General features: G+C 44.8%; 1 protein-coding gene and 1 pseudogene across 13 annotated transcripts in view; one reads left to right on the top strand and one right to left on the bottom strand.

The window, feature by feature from the left end:
• OTOF (otoferlin) overlaps nucleotides 1-25771 on the bottom strand; it is a 588950-nt gene that overhangs the window by 388938 nt on the left and 174241 nt on the right. For all 12 annotated transcript variants that reach the window (XR_014225011.1, XM_082249402.1, XM_082249403.1 and 9 more), the window contains exon 3: nucleotides 3398-3486. Coding sequence is in view for 11 of the 12 variants with exons in the window: in XM_082249402.1 (XP_082105528.1) it covers nucleotides 3398-3486 (89 nt within the window). In the remaining variant the exon portion in view is untranslated. The remainder of the gene's footprint in view (nucleotides 1-3397; nucleotides 3487-25771) is intronic.
• Nucleotides 9361-10399, top strand: LOC309549266 (ubiquitin-conjugating enzyme E2 D2-like; annotated as a pseudogene). Its single transcript has one exon. The product of its transcript is annotated as a ubiquitin-conjugating enzyme E2 D2-like (transcript).

Genomic DNA, 25771 nt, shown 5'->3' with positions numbered 1-25771 from the left:
AGCATAATTTCTGACCCTGCTTCTGCCTTGTGTTTCGATAGCAAGTTAAAAGCCAGCAACTGGCCCGGCCTGACCCCAAATCCATTTGTCAATTCTGGATCTGCTTTACTTGACTTTTGCCAAACCCAGTTTGTTCCTGGCACTGCTTCTGTGCACATCTGCATGAATGAATCTACTCTGCTCATCAATCTTCAGTGGCACAACTCCAGTTTTGACTCTACACATGCTCAAGCCTATCCTTGACTACTCTGTGGGCACTGATACCCCTTCATTTCTCCAACATTTCCATCCCAAACTCCCCTGATATGGTCATGTTTAAAGCAAGACAATTTGCTCTTATTATTTTACCTCACCACCAGGTATATGGCAATAACATACATTATTGTTTTTTTGTGGAGTGATACCTTTTTTACATGTGATTAAATAGTTCCTAATTTGGTCCATAGCCATATTTAGTGCAATCTTAAAGGTTGTAGCCTATATAACCCAGCACCACAAAGGTACTCCAATCAATGACCCTCTCAGAGAGTGACAACTAGTTCTGAGTGACAGACACATTATTGGTTCCTCCCTTTGGAAACAAGTGACAGGTGCGCTTTAATTATGAGTGTTCATCAACCTTTGGCTCAATTCCAGTCATCAGCAGAGATCAGATTCTCCAGTGATTAGCCATGCGACGAGTGACGGGAGGGAACATTACTCAGCTCAGAGGTGACACTAGCATAGGTCTTGTTCTTATCTTTATTATTTAATTATTCATCCCCGCTCTGTATCACTCGGACCGCTATCAGATGTCTATTATTTCCCTGACGAACGGCGTCCATTATTCATCACAAGCCTCCATTGTCACAACGCTTCTTTGTTGACTCAGACGTTTTAGTCAAAGCCAATTATTTTCTGCAGCAAAAGGCAGGAGCTGTCCAGAAAATGGGTTCCTATATTCATTTATTTCATTATAAATTGGACATCTCTTTGTTATTTAAAGAAAATTATCAAAAAACTTTAATGTATTTTAAATGACCCCTGTTAAAGGGAGCCTGTCACAAAATGTATACCTCTAACAGGGATAAATGTCTGACATCTGAACGTGTAATGTGCGTAATATGACAATCCTAACATGGCTATTAGTTGGGGCTCAACAACTAATATAATGTCCAATATCCAGCAATACAGGGAAAAAGAATTGCCAGAGTTCTGACTTAAAGTATGACTGAAGGCAAAACTGGTGACAATTTTGAGTGGTCACCAGAACAGGAATAGAGGGGAAATCTTCCAACAGGGACTCTAGTTCTGGTGACTTCCTACAGCTGTGGCTATGGGACAGGAAGTCAAGGGAAATTCCCCCAATGGGAAACATAGCAACAAAAAAAACCTGACAGGGGTTATAAGTCTCCCTTACTTTATCCAAAAAAAAAAAAAAACTGCTTTCAGTTCTACTTTTAGGCTCGGTTCACACTGATGCGATGCGGGAAGGCTGCGAATTCGCAGCCTTTTCCCGCATCGCACACGCACCCCCGGCAGTTCACACTGCCATATGCGATCCGCTGGGGGTGTCAATGTAATCTTAACGACACCCCCAGTTTGATCGCATATCGCAGTGCGATCGTGCAGTTCGCACAGGATCGGATCGCACAAGTGTGAACCGCTGTGCGATCCGATCCTGATGCGGCAGCAAAAATGCCTCCTGTGCGTGTTTGCTGCGGGTGCGATGCGAATTTAGCCATACAAACTGTATGGCTAAACTCGCACCGCACAGCTGATCGCATGTAATGTCGGAGCAGTGCGCTCCGACATACCATGCGAACCCCGCACACGCAGAAGTGTGAACCGGGGCTAAAGCTGATCTCCGGTCATCCTATAAAAATTGTATTTGGGTACCCCCCACCCACCCCCCTTGCCAAATACTAAGCATCTAATGCTAATTTATTCTAGGGTTATATTGCTCCCCTTATCTGATGGTGCAGCTACCCCCTTGCCATAAAGTTTTTATTACGTACAATGCCTTTTTTTTTTAAACTTAGAATAATAACAAGATTTATTAATGCAAACATGTGTCCTTGTTCACTGATATGATTTTAATGAGAGATGTAATGCATAATCACTATTTCATACAACCTATTCCAATATTTATGAATTATGTTTCGATTCTATGTGAAACCACATGAAGTATATACTAATTGTAACAGATCCTGCACTCAAGAAGAGTATGTCCACCCTATAAGCTTCCCTTGCCTGTTACCAGCACAATCCAAGATCCCTTAGCCCAAACAGTCACTTGTCGAGACGGTGGTAAGAAGCCTGTTTATTTAAACACAGGCACAAAGAGATATACACTCAGGGGACAATCTCCCCCCTCTTTGCATAATGACACAGGGCGGGGTAAACTACATTCCGTAACATTACACACAGGTATATTCAACTTTCCAACAGTAGACAGTCTTTAGGAAGGGCTGTTGGAGAGATCAACCCCTCCCCTCTAGCAGCTAATCCACATACGCATATACATCCCATAATGGATTGATCCCAAGGCAGACAGAAACAATGGGATACAGGCACTTAACAATAACAAACCCCACATATAGTGTCTGTCTTTCATCCCCAGTGACGGTGACTACCGTCACACTAATTATGTACAATCCTGTCAAAATGTAATGCCAACCATAGACAATTCAATTTTTGGCCAGGAACCGGCCATGATTCAAACTGTGTATGGGCAGGCTGAAGTTTACCAAGTTGATTGATCGGTTGAAGGGAAGAGGGAATTAACAGATAAGGAAGGAAAGAGTAAGAGAGGAGGAAGGTGATGCAAAGGATAAGAGGGAAGAAAATAGGGAAGGCCCAGAGGAGAAAATGGGAGAAAGGAGAGAGAGAGAGAGAGAGAGAGAAAATAAAAGGGAAAAGGGGGTTTAAGAAGGGGAGAGAGAGAAGATAAGTAAGGAGGGAGAGAGAAGGGAAGGGAAAGAGGAAATGAGAAGGGAAGGAAGAAAGGGAGAGAGAGAGAAAAGAAGAGGGTGAGAGAAAAGAAGGAGAAGAGAAGTAAATGAAGGAAGGAAAAAAAATAGGGAGAGGGAAGGGATAAGGGGAAGAGAAGGAAAGAAGATAGGGGGAGAGACGGGAAGAGGGAAAAATAAGTAAAAAAGGAGAAAGAAAGAAGAAAAAAGGAAGGGAATAAAAGGGAAGGATGGGGGAGAAAAAGAGAGAGGTAGGAGAGAGGTAGAGGAGAAATAAGCAATGATAAAATAAATTAGGTTAGTCAGCTCAGCTGTATATTACTTTCCTTCTAATGTTCTAGAATGTATGCAGTAGTAGCAGGTTTCCTCTCCTGCAATGTGACAATGACCTTGGTGGCATCACCTGGGCACACACAGGCCATGGAATGAGGACACGGAGCACTGACCTGTTTGTGAAGACTTTGCTGTAGTTAAACACTTGTATTTCCAGCATCTCATTCCCGTCTATGTTACTGGCGATCGGCCAACGGAAAGTCTGCAAGAAGAGAAGGCAGCCATCAACAAACAGAGACTTACCTGCACACGATGTGCTACACTACACATGCCCTACTTTCTACCATCCCACAAAATATTCAGGAATTATGATGTATCATTGTAAATACAGACTATCACATTGAGGGAGAGTTCTACAAGGGCTAAATTATTGTTTAGGGAATTGAGCAATAATTCAAACCTTACTGCATGCTTTTTCCCACAGGACCTATCCTCAGAAGCAGGGCCGGCCCTACCATGGGTCCCGCTGGGTCCATTGGACCCAGGCAGCACTTGGAGAGGGGCAGCAAATTGACTCCCAAGATTTTTTTTCCAGCAGCTTTGTGTGTCATCAGTTTGCACCACATTACAGGAGGCATTTTCTCATCTCAAGCTGCCGCCCGTAGTGCAAACTGATGAGTATGGGGAGGCGAAGCATCTCCAGGGAACATCCCTCACGTGATTGTGGTGTGCGCAATGGCGTCAGACATCAGCGCACTCCATCTTCTAGGGTGGTGGCCGCAGCAGACAGCAGTGACTGGAGGACTGAAGACAGACAGTGGGTGTTTGGTGGACTGGTCTGGTGGTGAGTTATGGAAGAAGATAACAGTATATATATATATATATATATATATATATATATATATATATATATATATATATAAAAATAATCTTTTCAAAATTTTATATTTATATAAAATAATGGATGCAGGGGCCTTTTGTTGGGCTTGATTTTTTTGGGGAGGGGGGGGGGCAGCATTTCATTCTTGGGCCCAGGCAGCACAATGTCTTGGGCCAGCCCTGCTCAGAAGTTGCTCCTCTGGTCAAAAGTTCTTCAAAGTAATCTTGTACAATGCAGGACCAGCAGTTCTGCATTGAAAGTGAGGACACTGAGGGCCAACATCCCTGGGGCATAGGAGAGTGGAGACTGTTGGGGGGAGCGAGGAATAAGATAAGCACTTCAAAGCTTTTTTTTTAAAGTATTCTTGAGTTCAGTTTTGCTTTTTCACACTATAAAACTGGCCATGGTGCAGCAGGTATCTTTTGCGGAAAACTGAGGCTGAGAACCCACATGTGTGTGCAGACAGTTGCAGCTGGGAGGCCTGTACAAAGCAACGACAGGAACAGATGATCATCTCTGGGCACAAGCCACTTGCATTCAGGGGCAATTATCAATCCATGACTTCAGGTAATTGCTCCATGTGTGATTACATTCAAATGCCGATAGACAGCTGCAGAGAGCTGCAAACAACGTCAGTCTGTCATTGCTCTGTACCTGGTTCCAAGCTTTGGTTGTCCACACACGTGGGCTCCCAGCTTCAGTTGTCTGCAAGATACTTGCCACACCACAGCCATTTTGGCCACCTGAATGAGGTCTTATAGGAGATCTATGTACTGAAAATGCTAGTTCCCTGGCTGTCTGTGTTTTCAACACTCTGAATCAGTGACCTGGAATAAGTATGCAACAAAGTGATGCCAGCAAAATTTTTGATCTGTATTCTTGTTTCAGGAGAGTAATTGGTAATCTATTGAAACCGAAAGTAGCTAAGAAGCTAGTATTTTCAAAAAGAGATCAGCAATGGCCAAAAAATGCTTTGAACATTTCTGGGATTGAGGGTGCCAGGTAGGATACAGGCCTGGGTAAGCCTAAAGCTGCAACTAACTAAAGACAACGAATCCCTAATATGTCGGTAAAGAAAATCTGTACTGATAAAAAGCAGTGGCTAGCTCTTTGTTTGAAAACGCTACCTGCCTGGCTGTTATGCTGATCCAAAGGCCTCAATAGTTTCCATGTCACTGGCACAGAACAAGTAAATAGGCTTAGGAGTTCTGAGCTTAGCTTGACTTTACCTGTAGAGTGTTTGTTCTCAGAAAGTACTGCTTCCATGGAAGGCCAAACAATTAACATTTTCAGATGGGAAACCTCTGTACTTTTCGTAATACAGGTTTCCTCTGAAGCTCAACTCCAAAATAAAAAAAAATAAAAAAAACAGTGTATCCAGGTGCTTGGCTAGAGGCAGAGACTGATTTAGGACACTGTACTGCACTGCTTTCTGTGTCTCCTAATGCACTTTAGCTAAATGGGTTAAAACTACTATGCTTCCATCCACCAGGGGGAGCTGACAGGAACTCAAGAGACTTGATGGTTGGCAGCATTGAATCATGGGAGATGAAGTTCAGGAAATAAAATTCACTATGGCAGTCTATGGGCCATTGGACTACAATTCCCAAGGGCAAGCTGGGTATATGTGGGGAGAAAGACTTGTATTTTCTGAGCCTAAATCTGGAAAACATTTTTTTACTGCAAGGAGACAGAGGTGTGCACATAGCTGCTGCTGCTGTGTACATCAACAGGATGCAACCCTGCGACCGCATGCTGGAGACCAGAGCCCCTCCAGGCAGATCCAGAGACAACCTGACTACTGAACAGTGAGACCCCGGTTACTGTATCACTGGGACTGGTGAGAGGACACTGCTGCAATTAACCTGTTGCTGCTAGCAAAGACTGAGCACATCTAACAAGCAGGATTGTTTACTGCATGCAGACTTTACTGGGACTGTACTCATGTGCACAACTGGGTCCCAATGCTAACCGGCTGAAGAATTAGGGCTAAAGACACTCAAATAGCAGCTTTACAAAAATGTTGCCTATTGTCCATAGTAAGAGGTACCTATTTAGAGAGTATTCAATTTCATCACTGCCATTCATATAGAGTGCACTCTAAAGTGGATGTAGCCTACTGTTTACAGAGGAGTTATCTCAGTATTGATTATCAAGGCTGTTACTGTTTTCGAATGCCATTACTTATTGCTGATTTTGTGTATTACCAGGTTTACTCTAATTTAGCTGCATAGAACTGCATTCTATGCAGCTCAAGCCTAGGAAATATATTTTCTAGTGAACTGTGATTGACCTGATCCTTTACTTATTTATGTTCATACTGCTATTTACTGCAATCCGATGTTTGCTTTTTGATATTGACCAATAGTTGTGTGCAGGGTGTCTATATTTGTGCTCCTAGTAGCTATGCAGTATCCATTTCCTTCACCTAGTGTGTCAGTAGGGTTGACATTGTTCTCTTAGTCAAGGCAGAAGAAAAGAGAACCTAATCTATCAAATGGCTCCTGCAGTGGTAGTGCTACAACATGAGCATGTTGACAGAAGGAGAGAGCTGAGGAATGTGTAGCCCCCTGGTCCTGAACTAGGGCTATAATGTAAATGTCGTTTTTTTGCTGCGCTATAAACAGCTCAGATTGATTGTACAGTTTAGCTGGTCTTTCCCTAATCTCAATCAGGTTGTGCATTTCTCACTGTCATGTTGAGCTATGAATATTGATTTCTATTCCAGTCAGCCCAGCAGGAGGTTCTTGGCCGCTAGTGCATTCTGGGAGAGAATATATATTTGGGCAAGGCCATGTGCTCGCTCTCTTGCCTCGGGCCCTCCTGGCCTAGGGATGTGCTGCTGAAATGGGCTCTGCAAGTAGGCCCAGAAGCCTGTCTGGGGCCTACTAATCCTGAGGTGGTCCTTAGGCTGTCATGCCCAGCGTGGAAGAGGCCAAGCCAAATTGAGAAGATCCACAGGAGGACCTTTGCTGGAAAGAGCCAGGATAAAGGCTGGTCTCTCAGGAGGGCCTGGTGATACGTTTGGAGGACGCATCTACATCTAAAACATGGTTACATGTGTTGCCAGGGTCGGCTTAAAGGTTCTGACACTGTGAAGCTGAGTCTTGTTCTACATCTGAAAACGTGATTGCAGTATCGTCAGGTCGGCTTAAAGGTTCTGGTACTGTGAAGCTGTACTTTCTCTGGATTTAAGGAGTCTGTAAGTGATCTGCTACTGGTATCCGAAAAACACCTAACCCTCTCTCCTACTACCTTCTTTCAAGTTCTACTTTAAAGCTTTGAAAAGATCAAAAGTGACTGGTGTCCAATTTCTGTTCCAAACTCCCCATTATAGCCTGGGGTACATACTAGTTTGCTCTGGAGGTTACACTCTGCCTTCATTACACCCAGGGGGGCTCTATAAATGATTTCACAATGATCTGCCCAATCAATCATAGGGTGGGGGCTGGGTGGTGACCAAACCTTATTGCTTATTTGCAGTTTAAAAAGGTCAGGCAGAGCTGTATAAATCTCAGCAGAAGCCCATCTGCAGGTGCCGGGCAATGGATGTCCACCGGCACCTGCTGATCATCGGGCAGAGACACAGAACGGCATTCTAAGTAAACGCCAAAGGCAGAGCTCGGTTCTGACACGGGAAAAGTGATGGATTTTGTGCCCCTGTAAAGCAGGGAGTAAAATCCATCACTTTCCTTGTAAAAGCAGCACACAGTTTACACAAAAACACTGGCTAGGCACACAATTGATCATTTAATTTCCCTACATGTTTAACCCCTTTCCAGCCAGGGTCATTAGTACAGTAACAGTGCATATTGTTAGCACTAATGATTGTATGAGCACTCGGTCACACCAGTATGACTTCAGGTATGACATGCGATTTACAAATCGTACCTGAAGTAGCATCTAATGTGTTTCTATGGCAGTGTCTCAAAAGATACGATTTCAAGTAGTACAATTTGAGAAGTAGTTCATGTATTACTTTTTCAGGACTTTTTCACTGCTATAGACTATAATGTAAATCGTGCTGCAAATCATACCTGTGCCTATATCAGCACTACTTGAACCCTGAAAGAAGTTAAATATTAGCCCTTTGCTAGTTAAAGCGTAGCTCCACCCAAAAGAAGAAACTCCGCTTGTATGTTTCCTCCCTCCTCTGCTGCCGCATTTGGCACCTTTCGGGGGGGAGCGGGTACCGGTTTTTGACAGGTACCCGTCCCCACTTCTGGGAGACCTCGCCGCCAGCCTAAGGCACCCCTGTGCAATAATCATGCTGTCTAATCAGCATCTTGATATGCCACACCTGTGGGGTGGATGGATTATCTCGGCAAAGGAGAAGTGCTCACTAACACCGATTTAGACAGAGAGAAATAAGCCTTTTGTGTACATAGAAAAATTCTTAGATCTTTGAGTTCAGCTCATGAAAAATGGGGGCAAAGACAAAAGTGTTGTGTTTATAATTTTGTTCAGTGTAAATAACTTGTGTGGTGCACATCACTATATGGCCAAACGTAAATGATTGTATGTGGACATCCTTTCAAATGATTATTATCAGATGTTCCCAGTGAAGGGCCTGTTAATGCTACAACATACAAAGACATTTAAGATAATTTGGCATTTTCAACTTTGTGGTAACAGCTTAGAGAGAACCTTTATTCAACACCTTTGGGATGAATTGGAATGCTAATTGTGAGCCAGGCCTTTTCATCCCACATCGGTACCTGACCTCACACATGCTGCTTTGTCTAAATGGTAAAAAAATTCCTACAGACACACCCAAAAACCAGGTGTAAAGCCTTCCTAGAGCGTGTAGACTATTATAGCCACAAAAGGGGCAAACTCCATTTAATGATCCTCCGAATGAGTTCAGATTTTTCCAATGGAGTATATTGGTAATGGTACAGCATACAAAGACATTTTAGACAATTACGCACTTCCAACTTTGTGGTAACAGTTTGAGGAAGGCGCCCTTTTCTGTTCCAGCATGACTGTGCCCCTGTGTACAAAGTAATTTCCATAAAGACACGGTTTGATGAGTTTGGTGTGGAGGAACTCATATGTGAGGGTAGGGCATTTTGACGGGAAGCTGCCGCTTTAAGGACTGGGAAGGAGGGTAGGGTTTTTTCACGGAACCCGAGATCATTTACAGTGTGCGCATGCGCACTGGGAAGCGGCTCAGCTGATGCCTGACGTACCCTCACCGGAAGTGACGAGGGTAGAGAATTTTCACGGGTAGGGTTTTGTAAAGGAACACCGGGTCACTGAGCTGCGGTCAGTACCCCCGCCTTCAGTCACCTCCCGCCGCGACGTGTGTGGACGGCTCATGTTTGTAGCGTGTCCCGGATATTGTAGAGAGGAGAGGGGGGAGTAATTACCACCGCCTTCCTCTATCTCCGCCTCTTCCTCGGTGCTCTCCTCCTCCGCCGAGCTCACCCGAACAACCTGCCCGGCACCGGCAGCAGCGAGAGGCATCATGGCGATGAAGCAGATTCCCAAGGAACTGAATGATTTGGCTCGTGATCCTCCAGCACAATGTTCTGCAGGCCCAGTTGGAGATGACATGTTTCACTGGCAAGCAACAATTATGGGACCTAATGACAGTCCATATCAAGGCGGTGTATTTTTCTTGACTATTCATTTTCCAACAGACTACCCCAAAAGTTGCGTTTACAACAATAATCTACCATCCAAATATCAACAGCAATGGCAGCATTTGTCTTGATATTCTCAGATCACAGTGGTCCCCAGCTTTAACAATTTCTATGGTTCTTTTGTCAATTTGTTCACTGTTGTGTGACCCAAACCCAGATGAACCTCTAGTGCCAGAGATTGCACGGATCTACAAAAGGGATAGGGAAAAGTAAAACAGAATAGCCCAGGAATGGACTCAGAAATATGCTATGTGATGCTAGTGCTACCTTCAAGTCTGAATAGACCTGCATTATAGCTTGAACAAACTTTAAATTACTGTTTTCCCCTCCCTTTCAGACCTCATCTACTTACCTTCTCCTCTCTTTTTTTTTTTTTCTTGCTGCCTCCCTTCATGCACATGCTCACATGGGAAGACTTTTAGCTTAATATTGGACAGAAACTGCTCTAGACTGTCAAGTAGTTACCAGAATACAATTGCCCAAGATTCATAATTGTATCAAACGGAGCATGTGCTAAAATGTGGCCAATGTCTTCACCATAACTTGGTTATGAGACTAAATTCATCTTTCATTTCACACTGAAATGATGAAGATAGTGCCTCTGTTTGGGCTAGGGAGGGGAAGGTGCTAAGCAGTAATAAATTAAATAAAAACAACGCCCAGTTGTTTGTCATTGTAGAATACAGGACCATGGATTTGCTCTGGATATTTTGGTCAAACCCTTCAGCTATTTCAGACTTCATGATGTAATTTATACACAATGTTAACAGGCGCTTGATCACATATTGAACCAAAAGTCCATGGAGTTAAAAGTCATTAATGGCACAAGGGGAGAAAAAGTCCACCATGTAGGGCAGCCATCCAGAAACCAAAAGCCAGGGGTTCCACAGGGCTAAAACAAAGACAGACAGAAGTGCCTCTAAGTGTAGACTTTATGCAACAGGTTTAATGAATAAAATTATGCACTCATGTTAGTAAGCATATATTCATGCCCATAAAAAAAGGTTCTGTCTTTATGATGTAATTTATGCTCATAACTGATGTTTGGGTGGCAAGTTGGTGAAATTTATATAGCGGAACAGAAGTAATGTATTTTATGCATGTCAATAAATATGACAAATTGAAATTGGAAAAAAAAAAAAAAGGTATTACAAGTGTCACCATTTTTCTAGGTGAATATATTTCTAAAGGTGCTATTCACATGAAATGTTCTCCACGTCAGTAACATACAAAGAAACCAAAATAAATAAGTTCATAAATCAGGTTATGTGTAATAAAATGGAATAACACAGGGCATGGCATGGAAAGCCAAGACACCAGCTGAAATCTATTAGTAATTAGAAAGCAACCCTGCCCCTTGTCAGTGCAAAATAATATCAGCTGGTTCAGTCCATACCAACAGTGAAGTATGGCGGTGGGAAGTACGGTGTGGAGCTGTTTTTCAGAATATGGTACTGGAAAACTTCATGTCATTAAAGGAAGGATGAATGGAAAAAAGTGCCAAGATAGTCTTGATAAAAATCTGCTGCCATCTACCAGAATGATGAAGAAGAAATGAGGGTGGACATTTCAGCAAGGTAATGATCCCAAACACAAAGCCAAGGAAACTCTCAATTGGTTTCAAAGAAAGAAAATAAAGCTGCTGGAATGACCCAGCCAATCACCTGACTTGAATCCAATAGGAAATCTATGGAAAGAACTATAGATCAAAGTTCATAGAAGAGGCCCTTGGGACCTTTAAGGGCTCTTTCACAAGGTCCGCCTCCGTAGGCGGATCCGTGTTGCTCAGCGGGGATCGATCCGCGATCCCCGCTGAGCCGGGCGGATGACAGCTCCGTCTCCGCTTGCAGAGCGGAGAGGGAGGTGTCTCAGCACCCGCTGCCCTCTATGGGGGATCGGATGAGAGCGGACCGCTTGTCCGCTCTCATCAGATCCGCTCCGCTCCGATTACTGAACGGATGAAAAAATAGGGTTTCCATCCGTCCAGATTTCAGCACAGGATCGGATGCAGATGGCATCGGGTGTCAGCGGAGGTGTCTCCGCTGACACCCGCTGCCCCATAGAGCTGCATGGGGGATCCGATCAGATCCGCCAAAAAAACGGACAGGCGGATCTGATCGGACCGCCCGTGTGAAAGAGCCCTAAGATTTGAAGACTGTGTGGAAGAATGGGCCAAAATTACATCTGAGCAATGCTTGAAACTAGTTTCTCTATTCAGGAGGCGTCTTAAAGCTGTCATTACCAACCAAGGATTTTGTATGAAGTATTAATTCAATTTCAGTTAGCGTGTTTAATACTTTTTCCCTGTGTCATTCCATTTTATTACACATAACTTAATTTCTGAACTTATTTAATTTGGTTTCTTTGTATGTATGGATTGCATGGGTTGTTACTGAAGTGTGAGGAAAATTTCATGTCACAAATATGTACAGTATGTATAGAAATATACTTACCTAGAAAAATGGTGACGTGTTCAATACTTATTTTACCCGCGATACATTACAAAGCATGCATATCTTTATGTTATTGGAAAACAGTAAGGCCACTTTCACAATTGAGAAAAGGTGCGTGACTTTGCCGTGACTTTGACTGGACTTGAAGCAATGTCTGTAACTTGTTGCCACTTGAAGTCGCACAGATATGAATGGTACTCATTGGAAATCATGAAGTACGACTTGTCATGCGACTTTGCAGTCCCAAGTTACAAGTCAAGTCGCACAAGTGTGAAAGGGGCCTTAATTATATAACAGAATTCACCATTATAATATTGATACACAGAACCCTTTACTACATTGTTCTTCATATTCCTTTCCAAGACTACAAAAATGAAACCTCTGCAGCCAAACTTGAGACCGCCGGGCTATTTCCATACTGGAATCCATTCAAAGCCCAGAAACATCTTAATATTCCACAGTGACAATGGCAGTAATTGTTCCCAGACTGCGAAGAACAGGGCAGAAAAAAATCATTGCAGATTTGGGTACAAAGAGTTTGCGGCTAATGAAGGCAAGAGAGGAATAGAGACACAATACATGAACAAAAACCCCCAAAGGCCTCATTTCTGCTTTATCACGGCACACAGACTGTACGCGGGAGAGGGAAGGAGAAACAGCTTATTAGTTATGCTTTACGCTGGCGTTCCCAGCACTGCGATTAACATTTTCTGTTCGCTGTGCGAGCTTTCTATATCGGGGGCCGGAGGAGACATTTCTGAGGAAACTGAGAAACTAATGACAGTTCGGCAGTTCGAAGAATGATGGCACTGGAGGTAACAATGAACACAAGTTACTGAACTCGAAGGCCAGTTTAGTCAAATCACAACTCCCAAGACCTGAAGCAGGGGGAGCCCCAAATCCCAGTAGGGAAATGGCTGTATCTCACCATGAACAGCCAATAAAGACAGCCAAGTTGTATGACTATCTGTATTACATGGTTAGTCAGGTTGTAAAAAGACACAAGTCCATCTAGTTCAACCAATGAAGGTGGTATTAGGTGGTCCACAGCACAAACTCACAGATCAATTATCTCATGAACTATATCCACACTGGTTCTGCCGCAGTTGAGCACCCTAAGACCATTACATGGTTACAGCCATTGCACAGTTGCATCCAAAGCTGGATGGACAAATAAGCAACTGAACCCTGATCAACATCTGTCCAAGCCCTGAAGAAGAGGGTGACCCAAACCCCCCAAAGCATGTTGGCAGTATATCGCCAACATCCCCCCAAGTTCTGTTAGGAGCCAAGCAGTCTAAAGCTGGCCATAAATGGGTAGAATTTCAAATGAAGATTCTTGGGAAAAGAAGGATCTAAGAAAGTTTGTTTATTTTTCTAATCATTAGTGGGCCAAATCCACATTTGTTTTTGACCACAGTGACAAGAAAATTCAAAGATGACATTTTTTTTCCCGAATTAACAACTTTCTAACAGTGTATCAAATGTTAAATAAGAAAAGCTTTTGAACGACATTCCAATGTTCTGAAAATGTTATTACAAATTTTCCTAAATTTTTTCCTAAGAATTTTCGATCAAAATTCTATCCATCTATGGCCAGCCTAAATTGTTTTTAAAGGCTCAAGGATTTTACCCTTCATACATTCTATGCATGCAGGTTAAAAACCTTCTGTGTGCACCCCCCCCCCCCCCCACCACCACCACCAATCCCCAAATATTTACCTGAGCTCCCATTTGATCCAGCGATGTGCACGAGAGCTGAGCTTCTTCCGGGTCTCTCATTCCTCATTGCAGGGGAGGGCTGGGCCACGCGGCAGGGGGGCAAATGCCCCCCAGGCCACTCTGATGCCCCATAAGAAGGGCTGCACCACTTCTGCCACAGACATGCCAAATGGATTCCTGTTGAAGAGAAGTAAAAAGTCCCCACCGCTGACCTATTAAGTACGGGATTAAGACAAGGACAGAGCGCAGCCCAACCCCCCAGTATGGATGGCGTAAACTGTGTCTGAGCATAGGCTGGTTCGATGCCCCACTGGAGACTCTTCTCCCCTGGCCAGCCCCAACCGAGCTGTCCCAGCTCCCCCCAACCACCCTCTGCTGGCCAGGCCAGGACCCTGGATTTGGTCGGTGAGTAGAGAGTACCTGGAGCGGAGATTCAGCCTGGAATGGGGGTCAGGAGGAGGCTGGGAAGAGAGAAAGGGAAAGGGGGGCCAAGTGGCTGCATCTGGTTTGTACTTGCCCCCTGGGCTGAAAGTTGCCAGTCAGCCCCTGCCTCATTGGCTGGGACAGTAGCAGGAGCTATTGGCTCCTGCTACTGTCAATCGCATCCAGTGAGCCAATGAGGCGAGAGCTGGGGGAGGGCTGAGCTGTGGCTCTATGTGTCTTATGGATGCATAGAGTAGGGCTTGGGCGTAGGCATGCACCAGTGCCCCAGCGGAAGTGTCTTGATGGTGACAACAGTGGACAGTGTGCGTTGAAAGGGCTGCTTGCAATCTCCATCTAAGGCAATGTGATAGGTGATAGGGGAGAATTGGGAGAAGGAAGCACCTAAACAAGGACCTTCATGGCAGGATCATCGGGTATATTTTTAATGCTGCAGATTTATGAAGATTCAAAATGACAACTTAAATGACAATAACATATTAAAGATTATATGAAATGTTAATGATTGGGTTTAGGTCTACTTTAACTACCTTCTATACTCATTCATTGCCTCCATTGCTGTATGAGCCCTGTGTGATGACATGAGATTATCTGACTGCAGATTCTGTGTGCCCCATCTGTCTGCTCAGTGTAGGCAGGCAACCTGCACCCCCCCTTAGGCACAGCAAATGCTATCTTCTCCTTGTGCCAGGCTCTCTAATTCATAGTATATTGTGTAGCACTCACGTCATAGCTGGCTACCGCCTGTCTCCCCTGTACTGCTGCCATCGGCATCGGGACAAAGTGCAAGCCCTGGGGCCAGCATTTGTCTCATTCAGTCTTGAAATGGGCACGCATAGTACAGTTCTATGGCACACTTCTAAGATTAAAATGCACACTGCATTGACCATTTAGTATTAAAGTAGATGTAAACCCTAACTGAATGACATTTAGCTTGCTAAAGCACTGTGTATCAATCAATTGGCATGATGAAAAATAAAATACGTGTTTTCCCCTTTCTATTTAGCATCTTTGCACTGCTGATGTCTTACAGCCTCGCTGCCTACAGCCACTCTAGTAATGACTGCATTTCATTCCTCAGGGCGGGTTATCCGACAAGGACAACAGTCACCTGCGTATTGTGTGTTGAATTGGCCTCTTGTAGTCTTCAGCAGGGGCATATGTGACAGTGTGGCAACACACCAGTTGAGACACAGCTGTCACCTTTTAACAGGAGGTGTCTGACCAAGGACTTTAATGGTAGGATCACCAGATATTATTTAACCACTTGCCTATTGGGCACATTTCCCCCCTTCCTGCCCAGGCCAATTTTCAGCTTTCAGCGATCACACACTTTGAATGACAATTGCGCGGTCATGCTACACTGTATCCAAACTACATTTTTATCATTTTTTCACACAAATAGAGCTTTTTTTGGTGGCATTTAATCACCACTGGGTTTTTATTTTTTTGCTAAATAAATGAAAAAAGACCGAAAATTTAAAGAAAAAAAATGTTTTTCATAGTTTATTATAAAATTTTGCAAACAGGTAATTTTTCACCTTTACTGATGTGCGCTGATGAGGCTGCACTGATGGCCACTGATGAGGTGGCACTGACGAGGCGGCACTGATAAGCTGCACTGATGGGCACTGAAAGGCGGCACTGATAGGTGCCACTGTTGGGCACTGATAGGCAACACTCATAGGTGCCACTAGTGGGCACTGATGGGCACTGATTGGCAGCACTGATAGACAGCAGTGATAGGTGGCATCACTGGTGGAACTGCATTGATAATTAGGACACTGATCATCAGTGCCCTGATTATCAGTGTACATGACTCCTTCAAACAAGCTGATTACCGGCTCTCCTCCCCTCATGCTGTCAGCGCGAGGAAATAAATGCCGATAACCGGCTTGTGTTTACATCATGATCAACTGTGATGAGACACAGCTGATCACATGGTAAAGAGACGCTGTGATTGGCTCTTTACCCCGAATTAGCTGAGTTCTAAGTACATAGTGATCACAGAGCATGCCGCCCGTGCGCCGCAGCAGGTGTGTGGGAAGTGCGATCATGAGAGGACATAATATAAAGCCCTCCAGGCAATGTGCGACCGCACTATGCCCATCATTCAGCTATAGCGCGGTCAGGAGCTGGTTAAAGCAGAACAGCACATTTAAAAATATTGAATATGACTTTTGAAAACAACATTAATATGCTAAAGCTCGTGTGAGATTTTAGTGATTGGATCTACATTTGCTCATTGCACACATATATATATATATATATATATATATACACCCCTCACATTTTTGTAAATATTTTATTATATCTTTTCATGTGACAACACTGAAGAAATGACACTTTGCTACAATGTAAAGTATTGAGTGTACAGCTTGTATAACAGTGTAAATTTGCTGTCCCCTCAAAATAACTCAACACACAGCCATTAATGTCGAAACCGCTGGCAACAAAAGTGAGTACACCCCTAAGTGAAAATGTCCAAATTGGGCCCAATTAGCCATTTTCCCTCCCCGGTGTCATGTGACTCGTTAGTGTTATAGGGTCTCAGGTGTGAATGGGGAGCAGGTGTGTTAAATTTAGTGTTATCGTTCTCACTCTCTCATACTGGTCACTGGAAGTTCTACATAGCACCTCACGGCAAAGACTTGCGGACCGGACCGTTCAGATCCGCCTGTCAGTTTTTCAGGCGGATTTGAACGGATGCCCCATGCATCTCTATGGGGCATCGGATGTCAGCAGAGACATGTCTGCTGACATCCGATCCTATCCTTTCTGTCAAATCCGGACGGATGGAGACCCAATTTTCCATCTGTCTGGCTGATCGGATGGGATCAGATGAAAACGGACAGGTGGTCCGTTCTCATCCGATTCCCCCATAGAGAACAGCAGGGACCTGACAGCTCTGTCTCCGCACACAGCATGGAGACAGAGCTGCCATCCTCCTGCTCAGCGAAGGATCGGCGGATCGATCCCCCGCTAAGAAAATCAGAGTCCGCCAACAGACTCCAAGTGTGAAAGGGGCTTAAGAAGATTGCCAAGACCCTGAAACTGAGCTGCAGCATCCAAGACCCTGAAACTTTGCTGCAGCATGGTGGCCAAGACCATTCAGTGGTTTAACAGGACAGGTTCCACTCAGAACAGGCCTCGCCATGGTCAACCAAACAAGTTAAGTGCATGTGCTCAGCTTCATATCCAGAGGTTGTCTTTGGGAAATAGACGTATGAGTGCTGCCAGTATTGCTGCAGAGGTTGAAGAGGTGGGGGGGTCAGCCTGTCAGTGCTCAGACCATACGCTGCACACTGCATCAAATTGGTCTGCATGGCTGTTGTCCTAGAAGGAAGCCTCTTCTAAAGCTGATGCCCAAGAAAGCCCGCAAACAGTTCGCTGAAGACATGTGAGAGTCCCACAGCAGCAACTCACCAGCCCCAGTAATATTGCAGCTCACCATCCAGTCACACACAGCAAATAGTCTACTTTTTGCTGTGCAGCCAGGTGACTTTGGCTGTCGGAACTTAGTGCCCCTGATCCCGCTCAAGCTGCTTATATGCAGCAGTGATGGTGCATACTGGACAGCAACGTGAACTCTCCGGTCTCCCTCATGGCAAGAGCAAGCTGAGTCCTGAAGAGCCTGAGAAAATGCAGCACTTTCACCTACCCCTAGCAATCTTTCTCTGAGAAATGCAGTTCAAAAGCTCTTGTTTACAGTCTCTCTCCTCTTGACTACAATTCCCACAGTGCAGTGCTGCCTAACTCAATCTATTGAACTCTTCCTGCTCAGCAACTCCCTCCTCTTGCTGATATAGTTGTTAACCAGTTCAACTCTACAGAGAGCAGCTCCATCCAGTGTTTCTCTCACTCCCTGGTCTTAGCCAAGAACCCGGTTACACATACACTATATTACCAAAAGTAGTGGGACGCCCAGTCTTCGTCCATAGGGTTCAATATTGAGTTGGCCCACCCTTTCCAGCTACTATAACAGCTTCAACTCTTCTGGGAAGGACTCTGTGCAGGCCAGTCAAGTTCCTCCACCCCAAACTCATTCACCCATGTCTTTACGGCTTTGTGCACTGGTACATGTTGGAATAGGAAGGGGACATCCCAAACTGTTCCCACAAAGTTGGGAGCATGAAATTGTCCAAAATGTCTTGGTATGCTGACGCCTTAAGGGTTCCCTTCACTGGAACTAAGGGGCCAAGCCCAACCCCTGAAAAACAACCCCACACCATAACTCCCCCCCCCCCTCCACCAAATGATTTGGACTAGTGCTCACAGCAAGGTCCATAAATACATGGATGAGCAAGTTTGGGGAGGAGGAACTTGACTGGCCTGCACAGAGTCCTGACCTAAACCCGATAGAACACCTTTGGGATGAATTATACTGCAGACTGCGAGCCAGGCCTTCTCATCCAACATCAGCGCCTGACCTCACAAATGCGCTTCTGGAAGAATGGTCAAACATTCCCATAGACACACTTCTAAACCTTGTGGGCAACCTTCCCAGAAGAGTTGAAGCTGTTATAGCTGCAAAGGGTGGACCAACTCAATATTGAACCCTATGGACTAAAGCTGGATACACACTATACAACTTTTGTTGTTTGATTTCCTTTAGATTTACCTTTAACTATGTAGTGCAAGGGCCTGCCTGATTGCATTCAAATTGAAAACGTTTAGGTTCGACCTCATATTATATGGTTTTGGTAAATCTAAAGGAAAAAAATCTATAGAAAATTGTATAGTGTGCATCCAGCTTAAGACTGGGATGCCATTAACCGCTTGCCGACTGCTCACAGTATATTTACTGCGGCAGTCAGCCCCTCACAGGCAGAGTGACGTAGGTCTACGTCGCTCGCCTGTGAGGCTCTGGGGAGCACCCGCGCGCCCGCGGAGGCGCGCACCCGCTCCCGCGCGGTCAGGGACCCCCCCGCGCGTGTGACCAGCGGACCCGATGTCCGCCGGTCACTCGGCGATCGGCGGGGGAGAGGGAGAATGTCAGGCAGCTTGTGTAAACAAGCCACCTGTCATTCTCCTCGCTGTAAAAACACTGATCACATGGATCTACTATGTAGATCCGTTGATCAGTGTCCTTACAGCTCAAGCCACAGCCAATCACAGTAGAAAGCACGCCCCTAGGGACACACACAGCCCCTCCCTCCCAAATAAAGTTAACCCCTTCACTACCAGTGCATTTTTACAGTAACAGTGCATATATATAGCACTGATTACTGTAGAAATGTCACTGGTAACCCCAAAAGTGTCAAAAATGTCAGTCAAGGGTCCGATCTGTCCGCCCCAATGTCGCAGTACCGCAAAAAAAATCGCAGATCGCCGCCATTACACGTAAAAAAAAAAACACCAAAAATGACAGAAATCTTTCCCTTTGTTAGTAAACGCGATAACTTTTGCGCAAACCAATCAAAATACGCTTTTTGCGATTTTTTTTACCAAACATAGGTAGCATAAAACAAATTGGCCGAAAATTTTAAAAAAATTTAGATTTTTACATTTTTTTTTAGGGAATTTCATATAAAAAAATGTGAAAAATATTGTTATTTTTGCAAAATGTACGCTCTTTTTTTGTTTATAGCGCAAAAAGTAAAAATCGCACGGGTGATCAAATACCACCAAAAGAAAGCTCTGTTTGTGGGAAAAAAAGGACGCCAAATTCGTTTAGATACAGCGTCGCACGACCGCGCAATTGTCTGTTAAAGTCACGCAGTGCCGAATCGCAAAATACCCCCTGGTCGTTTAGCAGGACAATCCTCCGGGGCTTAAGTGGTTAAAGTTCATATGTGTGTAAAGGCAGGTGTCCCAATACTTTTGATAATATAGTGTATATATCTACATACTGCATATTCAAATAAACTGCGATTCAAATAATTAATACAAACTTACAAAAAACGGAACTAATTTTGACCACAAACCATTCTAGCTTCTCATTAAATCCTCCTTTACTACTGCTGTTTCGGCCAGCGCAGATATAATAACGCGTCCGATGTGAGTTCCTGAAGCTTTATTTAGTGGCGGATACGGGTAAGCAGGAAATAAAACCTATGCCGCGGTTTATACCCCATTAGGGAACACGCTGCCGTGTTATGTGAACGTTTGAAATAATTCACTTTCCGAAGCCGAGGGCTTCATTTCATCTTCTAGCTGGAGGCCTCCAGCTGCGGCTAATGAGTTAGGATCCAACGCAGCTGTTGTTTGGGGGATGAATAGACTTGTGTGTACATTGTATGGCTCTTAATAAGCCAACACGATGTGTGTGAGGAGCTCAAATGTCAAATGCTTTTCCTACGGGAAAGGTCTGCGATTAGCCCACAGTCAGGAAACCTCTCCGAAGAATTGCCCGCGCTACAGCCATGACCAGTGTAGAACATATAGCCCCCACCATTAGCCCATGACTGCCCGGCCAAACCCCATACTCCATTCGACGCGTTTCATTACTTACAATTAATGGAGACCACACAACGAATGGAGTAATAAATGGCCGTAGCAGCCTCTTTATTAACAAATAAACATAAATTAACGTAAACGATAAACACATTCCTTATAACAGAAACATATCAGTAAATAAAGCAGTTGGTTTTTGAAGGCACCTCAAGCTCGAGGATGTTCCGACTATGCACTGCGGGACCTTTTACCATAGTAATAGGCCTCCAGCCGCAACACACTGGCTCGGAGACAACACACTACCCGCAGTGCACCCAGCACCATATTCCAGCTAAACCGACGTTAACCGGAATACACCAGACGGACACATAGCACCAATGGGTCCCGAACCCTTCCTTATCCTAGTTTTCTTCCGCCAGCAAAGACCAACAACCGTTCACTGCCACGACATCCATCAATTCCGCTGCTACTGCTGAGAAAATTGCCCAAAAATCATGGAGGGTGGGCGGGAAGCTTCTTCCTGCGTCTGTCGCCTCCACTGGATGCCAGGGCTGAGCCTTCCCTCCTAGGGCCTCATGCACACTGGATGTTTTTACAGCGCTTGTTTTTGGCGTCAGACATTTTTTTTCTATAGCAAATAAATGCCCCAGCATGTAATCCTATGTCTCCATGCACACACAGGTTGTTATCAGCAGTTTTTGGCAGGGGCGTTTTCAGGCTGTAAAAACTGATGGGTTTTGAGTGGCGTTTTTAATCACTTTAAGACCGGAAGGATTTGCCCCCTTAATGACCAGGCCCTATTTTGCGATTCGGCACTGCGTTACTTTAACAGACAATTGGGTGGTCGTGCGACACTGTACCCAAACAAAATTTCCGTCCTTGTTTCCCACAAATAGAGCTTTTTTTTTGTGGCATTTGATCACCTGTGCAATTTTTATTTTTTTGCGTTACAAACAAAAAAAGAGCGACAATTTTGAAAAAAAAAAAACAATATTTTTCACTTTCTGCTATATAGCATTCACAAAAAAAATTTTTAAAATCAAAATTTTTAAAAATGTTAGGCCAATTTGTTTTCTGCTACATATTTTTGGTCAAAAAAAAAATCGCAATAAGTGTATTTTGATTGGTTGGCGCAAAAGTTATCATGTCTACTAACTACGGGAAAGATTTATGGCGGCGATCTGCGATTTATGTCATTGTTTTTTTTTACTAGTAATGGTGGCGATCAGCGATTTTTAGGGGGACTGCAACATTGCGGCGGACAGATCGGACCCCTAACTGACATTTTTGACACTTTTGGTGGGACCAGTGACATTACTACAGTAATCAGTGCTAAAAAATATGCACTGTTACTGTAATAATGACACTGGCAGGGAAGGGGTTAACAATATAGGTGATCAAGGGGTTAAATGTGACCCTAGGGGAGTGATTCTAACTGTGGGGAGGGGGGCGTGGCTTCTGAGATGACCACAGAGACATGAGCTCTGTGATCATTTCAGGGAGAAGAACGGTCGGCTGTGTTTACAACAGCTGACCAACCTTCTCTCTCTGCGGTGAGCGATCGCGGGTGTCAGGCGGCAATCGGACTTGCCTGACACACGCATCGGCTTCCCCGCTGGTGTTTGGGGGCGGGCACGCGCTCGCCCCCGAGCTCCTTCCAGGCGAGCGACATAGATCTACATTGTTTTGCCTGTACAAGCCAGCCTGCCGAAGTAAATACAACGTAAGCGGTCCGGAAGTGGTTAAGCTGTAAAAATGCTCTAACGTCGATAAACGGCAAAAACTCTGCTAACTGACGTTTTCGATTCCATTGCTTTTTTTAAGCCTGGGTTCTGTTTCGAGGTGTCATTCATGTACTGTATATTGTGAATGAGCAATGGCAGTGCATTAAGTCGTTATCCCTTTGCTGACTCGGTCTCGAACCGTTGGACGGTGCCACCTAGGGTGGATCACCCTATTTTCAGGTTAAACAAATCTACTGTGGTGCCCGTGGAAGATTCCCCGGTGTTTACGGACCCGGTGGACAGACGGGTGGAATTCCTTTCCCGCCACCTACATCTTTTGGCGGGCTCGGTACTAAAACCGATCTTTGTGTCCGTTCTGGTTTCACAGACGGTAACGGAATGGGTTAAAGTACTTGGGGGTAACTTGAACACTGACATAGTTCCCTCGACCATGACTAAGCTCACAAACCAGATGGGCCAACCCCTGGTGTTCCTGTGTGATGCGGCCTTAGATGTGACCCCTCTGGTTGCCAGAGTGTCAGTGGTAGGGATTGCCCTACGCCGCATGGTGTGGCTGTAGAGCTGGTCGGCGGGCCAGGCCTCTAAGAAAACCTTAACAGATCTCCCTTTTTTGGGGGGAATGTCTGTTTGGAAACTCCGTGGATGAGGTACTCAAAGGAATAACGGAGGGTAAGAGTACTATTCTCCCCCAATCCTCAAAAGGAAAGGCATCCTGCAGTAGGCGGGGGGCCTCGTTCGCAGCTCATAGGCAGTTTTTCGTGCCTCGGGGGCGCAAGGAAAAGGTAAACCGTTCATAACCTCTGGAGGGAACAAAAATGCTTGGTCGGGTAAGCCCAAGACTAGCCAGTCTGGTTCGGCGGACAAATCCTCTTCTACATGAAGGGGCGCCCTCACCCCTTACTTTCCAGAACCCTGGACATCTCCAATTCAGGACAAATGGGTTCGCGAACTGATTCATTCAGGGTACAAGATCGAATTTTAGTCTCACCCACCAGACAGATTCTTTCCCTCAAATCTTCGTCTGTCTCCGGATCGCTTGCAGGATCTCATTGCACAAGGGGTGATTGTGCCGGTTCCTCAGCAGGAACGGTTTTGAGGTTTCTATTCAAACCTGTTCACAGTGCCCAGAAAGGAGGGCAAGGTGCGTCCAATTTTGGACCTCAAGTCACTGAACCGCTTTGTGCGGGTGCAGAAGTTTTGAATGGAATCCATTCGGTAGGTGGTAGCCTCTTTGAATCAAGGGGACTTTCTAGCCTCCATTGATATCAAAGATGCATATCTACACATCCCTATATACGGGGGACATCAGAGGTATCTCCGTTTTGCAGTAGCGGAGGAGCACTTTCAATTTGTGGCATTACCCTTTGGTCTAGCCTCCGCTCCCAGAGTCTTCGCCAAGGTTTTGGCCCCGGTGCTGGCTTTGCTATGCAGAAAAAGGATTGCTGTCCTGGGATATCTGGACAATCTCCTGTTGAGAGCAAACTCTCACTCAGCCTTGTTGGGCGACCTGTCAATCGTGGCTCAGACCCTTCAGGAGTTCGCGTGGACCATCAACTTCAAAAAATCTGCACTGACCCCGTCAGTGTGACTGAATTACCTGGGATTGACTTTGGACTCCTCTCTGGTGAGGGTCTTTCTTCCCGGGAACAAACTTCAGATATTGCAGGGAGAAATCAGGTTGCTGACAGACAACAATCTCTCATCTCTGCGGACTTGCATGAGAGCCCTAGGGGTGATGGTGTAGACCTTCAAGGCAGTCCCATTTGCTCAATTTCGTTTCAGGCCTCTGCAGAAGGAGATTCTTGTCAAGTTGAACAAGGATCTGCAGTCCTTAGACAGAATGATATGTTTGAGCCGACTAACAAGGTCAATGCTCTCTTGGTGGCTTCTGTCGCCCGCCCTGAGTCAGGGCAAGTCCTTTACCGCTGTTGTGGATGGTGGTCACCACGGATGCCAGCCTGTTGGGCCTGGGGTGGAGTGCTGGACAATCTCTGTGCCCAGGGAGTCTGGTCGACAGAGGAGTTCTCTGTACAGATAAATGTTCTGAAACTCAGAGCAATCAAGCTTTGCCTGCTCCACTGGACATATTGTCTACAAGGTTCTCCGGTTTGGATTCAATTGGACAATGCCACGGCTGTGGCCTACATTAATCACCAATAGTGGACCTGCCATAGATCTGCCATCGTTTTACGGCGGCAGGTCGGCTCTATTACTTGAAACGACATACCTGTACGTTGCTTCCTGTAATAGATTGTAATAGATTGTGGGGATGTGCTTGTTACCGGAGATGTGCACACATACCGATTGGCCAGAGGGGGGGTGTCCGCCGTCAGCCGCGATCGCTCCCCATGGAGACAGAACGGCAGTCTGCCTATGTAAACAAGGCAGACTGCCGTTCTGTCAAAGATGAACACAGGGACCTGTGTTCCTGCTATTTAGGAACATAGATCCCTATGTTCATTAAGTGCGTCCATCCCCCACACAGTTAGAAAGCACCCCCTACGGACACACTTAACCCTTTGATCACCCCAGGTGTTAACCCCTTCCCTGCCAGTGCTATTATTACAGTAACAGTGCAAATTTTTAGCCCTGATTACTCTAGTAATGTCACTGGTCCCTCCCAAAAGTGTCAGTTAGTGGTCTGATCTGTCCGCCGCAATGTCGCAGTCCCGCTAAAAATCGCTAATCGAAGCCATTACTAGTAAATAAATAAATAAAAATGACATAAATCTTATCCCTAGTTTGTAGAAGCGATAACTTTTGTGCAAACCAATCAATATATACTTATTGGGATTTTTTTTTTTTAACCAAAAATATGTGGCAGAATACATATTGGCCTAAACTGATGAAAAAATTTGATTTTTACATTTTTTTTATTGGGAATGTTTTATAGCAGAAAGTAAAAGATACTGTTTTTTTTTTTTTTTTTTTGCTTTTTTTTTTTTTTTTTCAGAACTGTCGCCCTTTTTTTGTTTAAGCACAAAAAATAAAAATCGCACAGGTGATCAAATACCACCAAAAGAAAGCTCTATTTGTGGGAAAAAAAGGACATCAATTTATTTGGGTACAGCGTTGCACGACCGCGCAATTGTCCGTTAAAGTAACGCAGTGCTGAATCGCAAAAAATGGCCTGGTCATTAGGGGGTAAAACCTTCCAGTCCTTAAATGGTTAAAAGCAGGCACATGTAAGTATGCAGTATTATTCAGTTTTAATGCAAATGATGAGATTAGTTCATATATTTGTATTTGTGGAGTTCCTCTT

This window comes from Pelophylax lessonae (assembly GCF_965119305.1).
Source record: "Pelophylax lessonae genome assembly, chromosome: 3".
Lineage (NCBI taxonomy): Eukaryota > Metazoa > Chordata > Amphibia > Anura > Ranidae > Pelophylax > Pelophylax lessonae.
The sequence above is the reverse complement of the archived record's forward strand: the minus strand, read 5'-3'. Positions and strand labels throughout refer to the sequence as shown.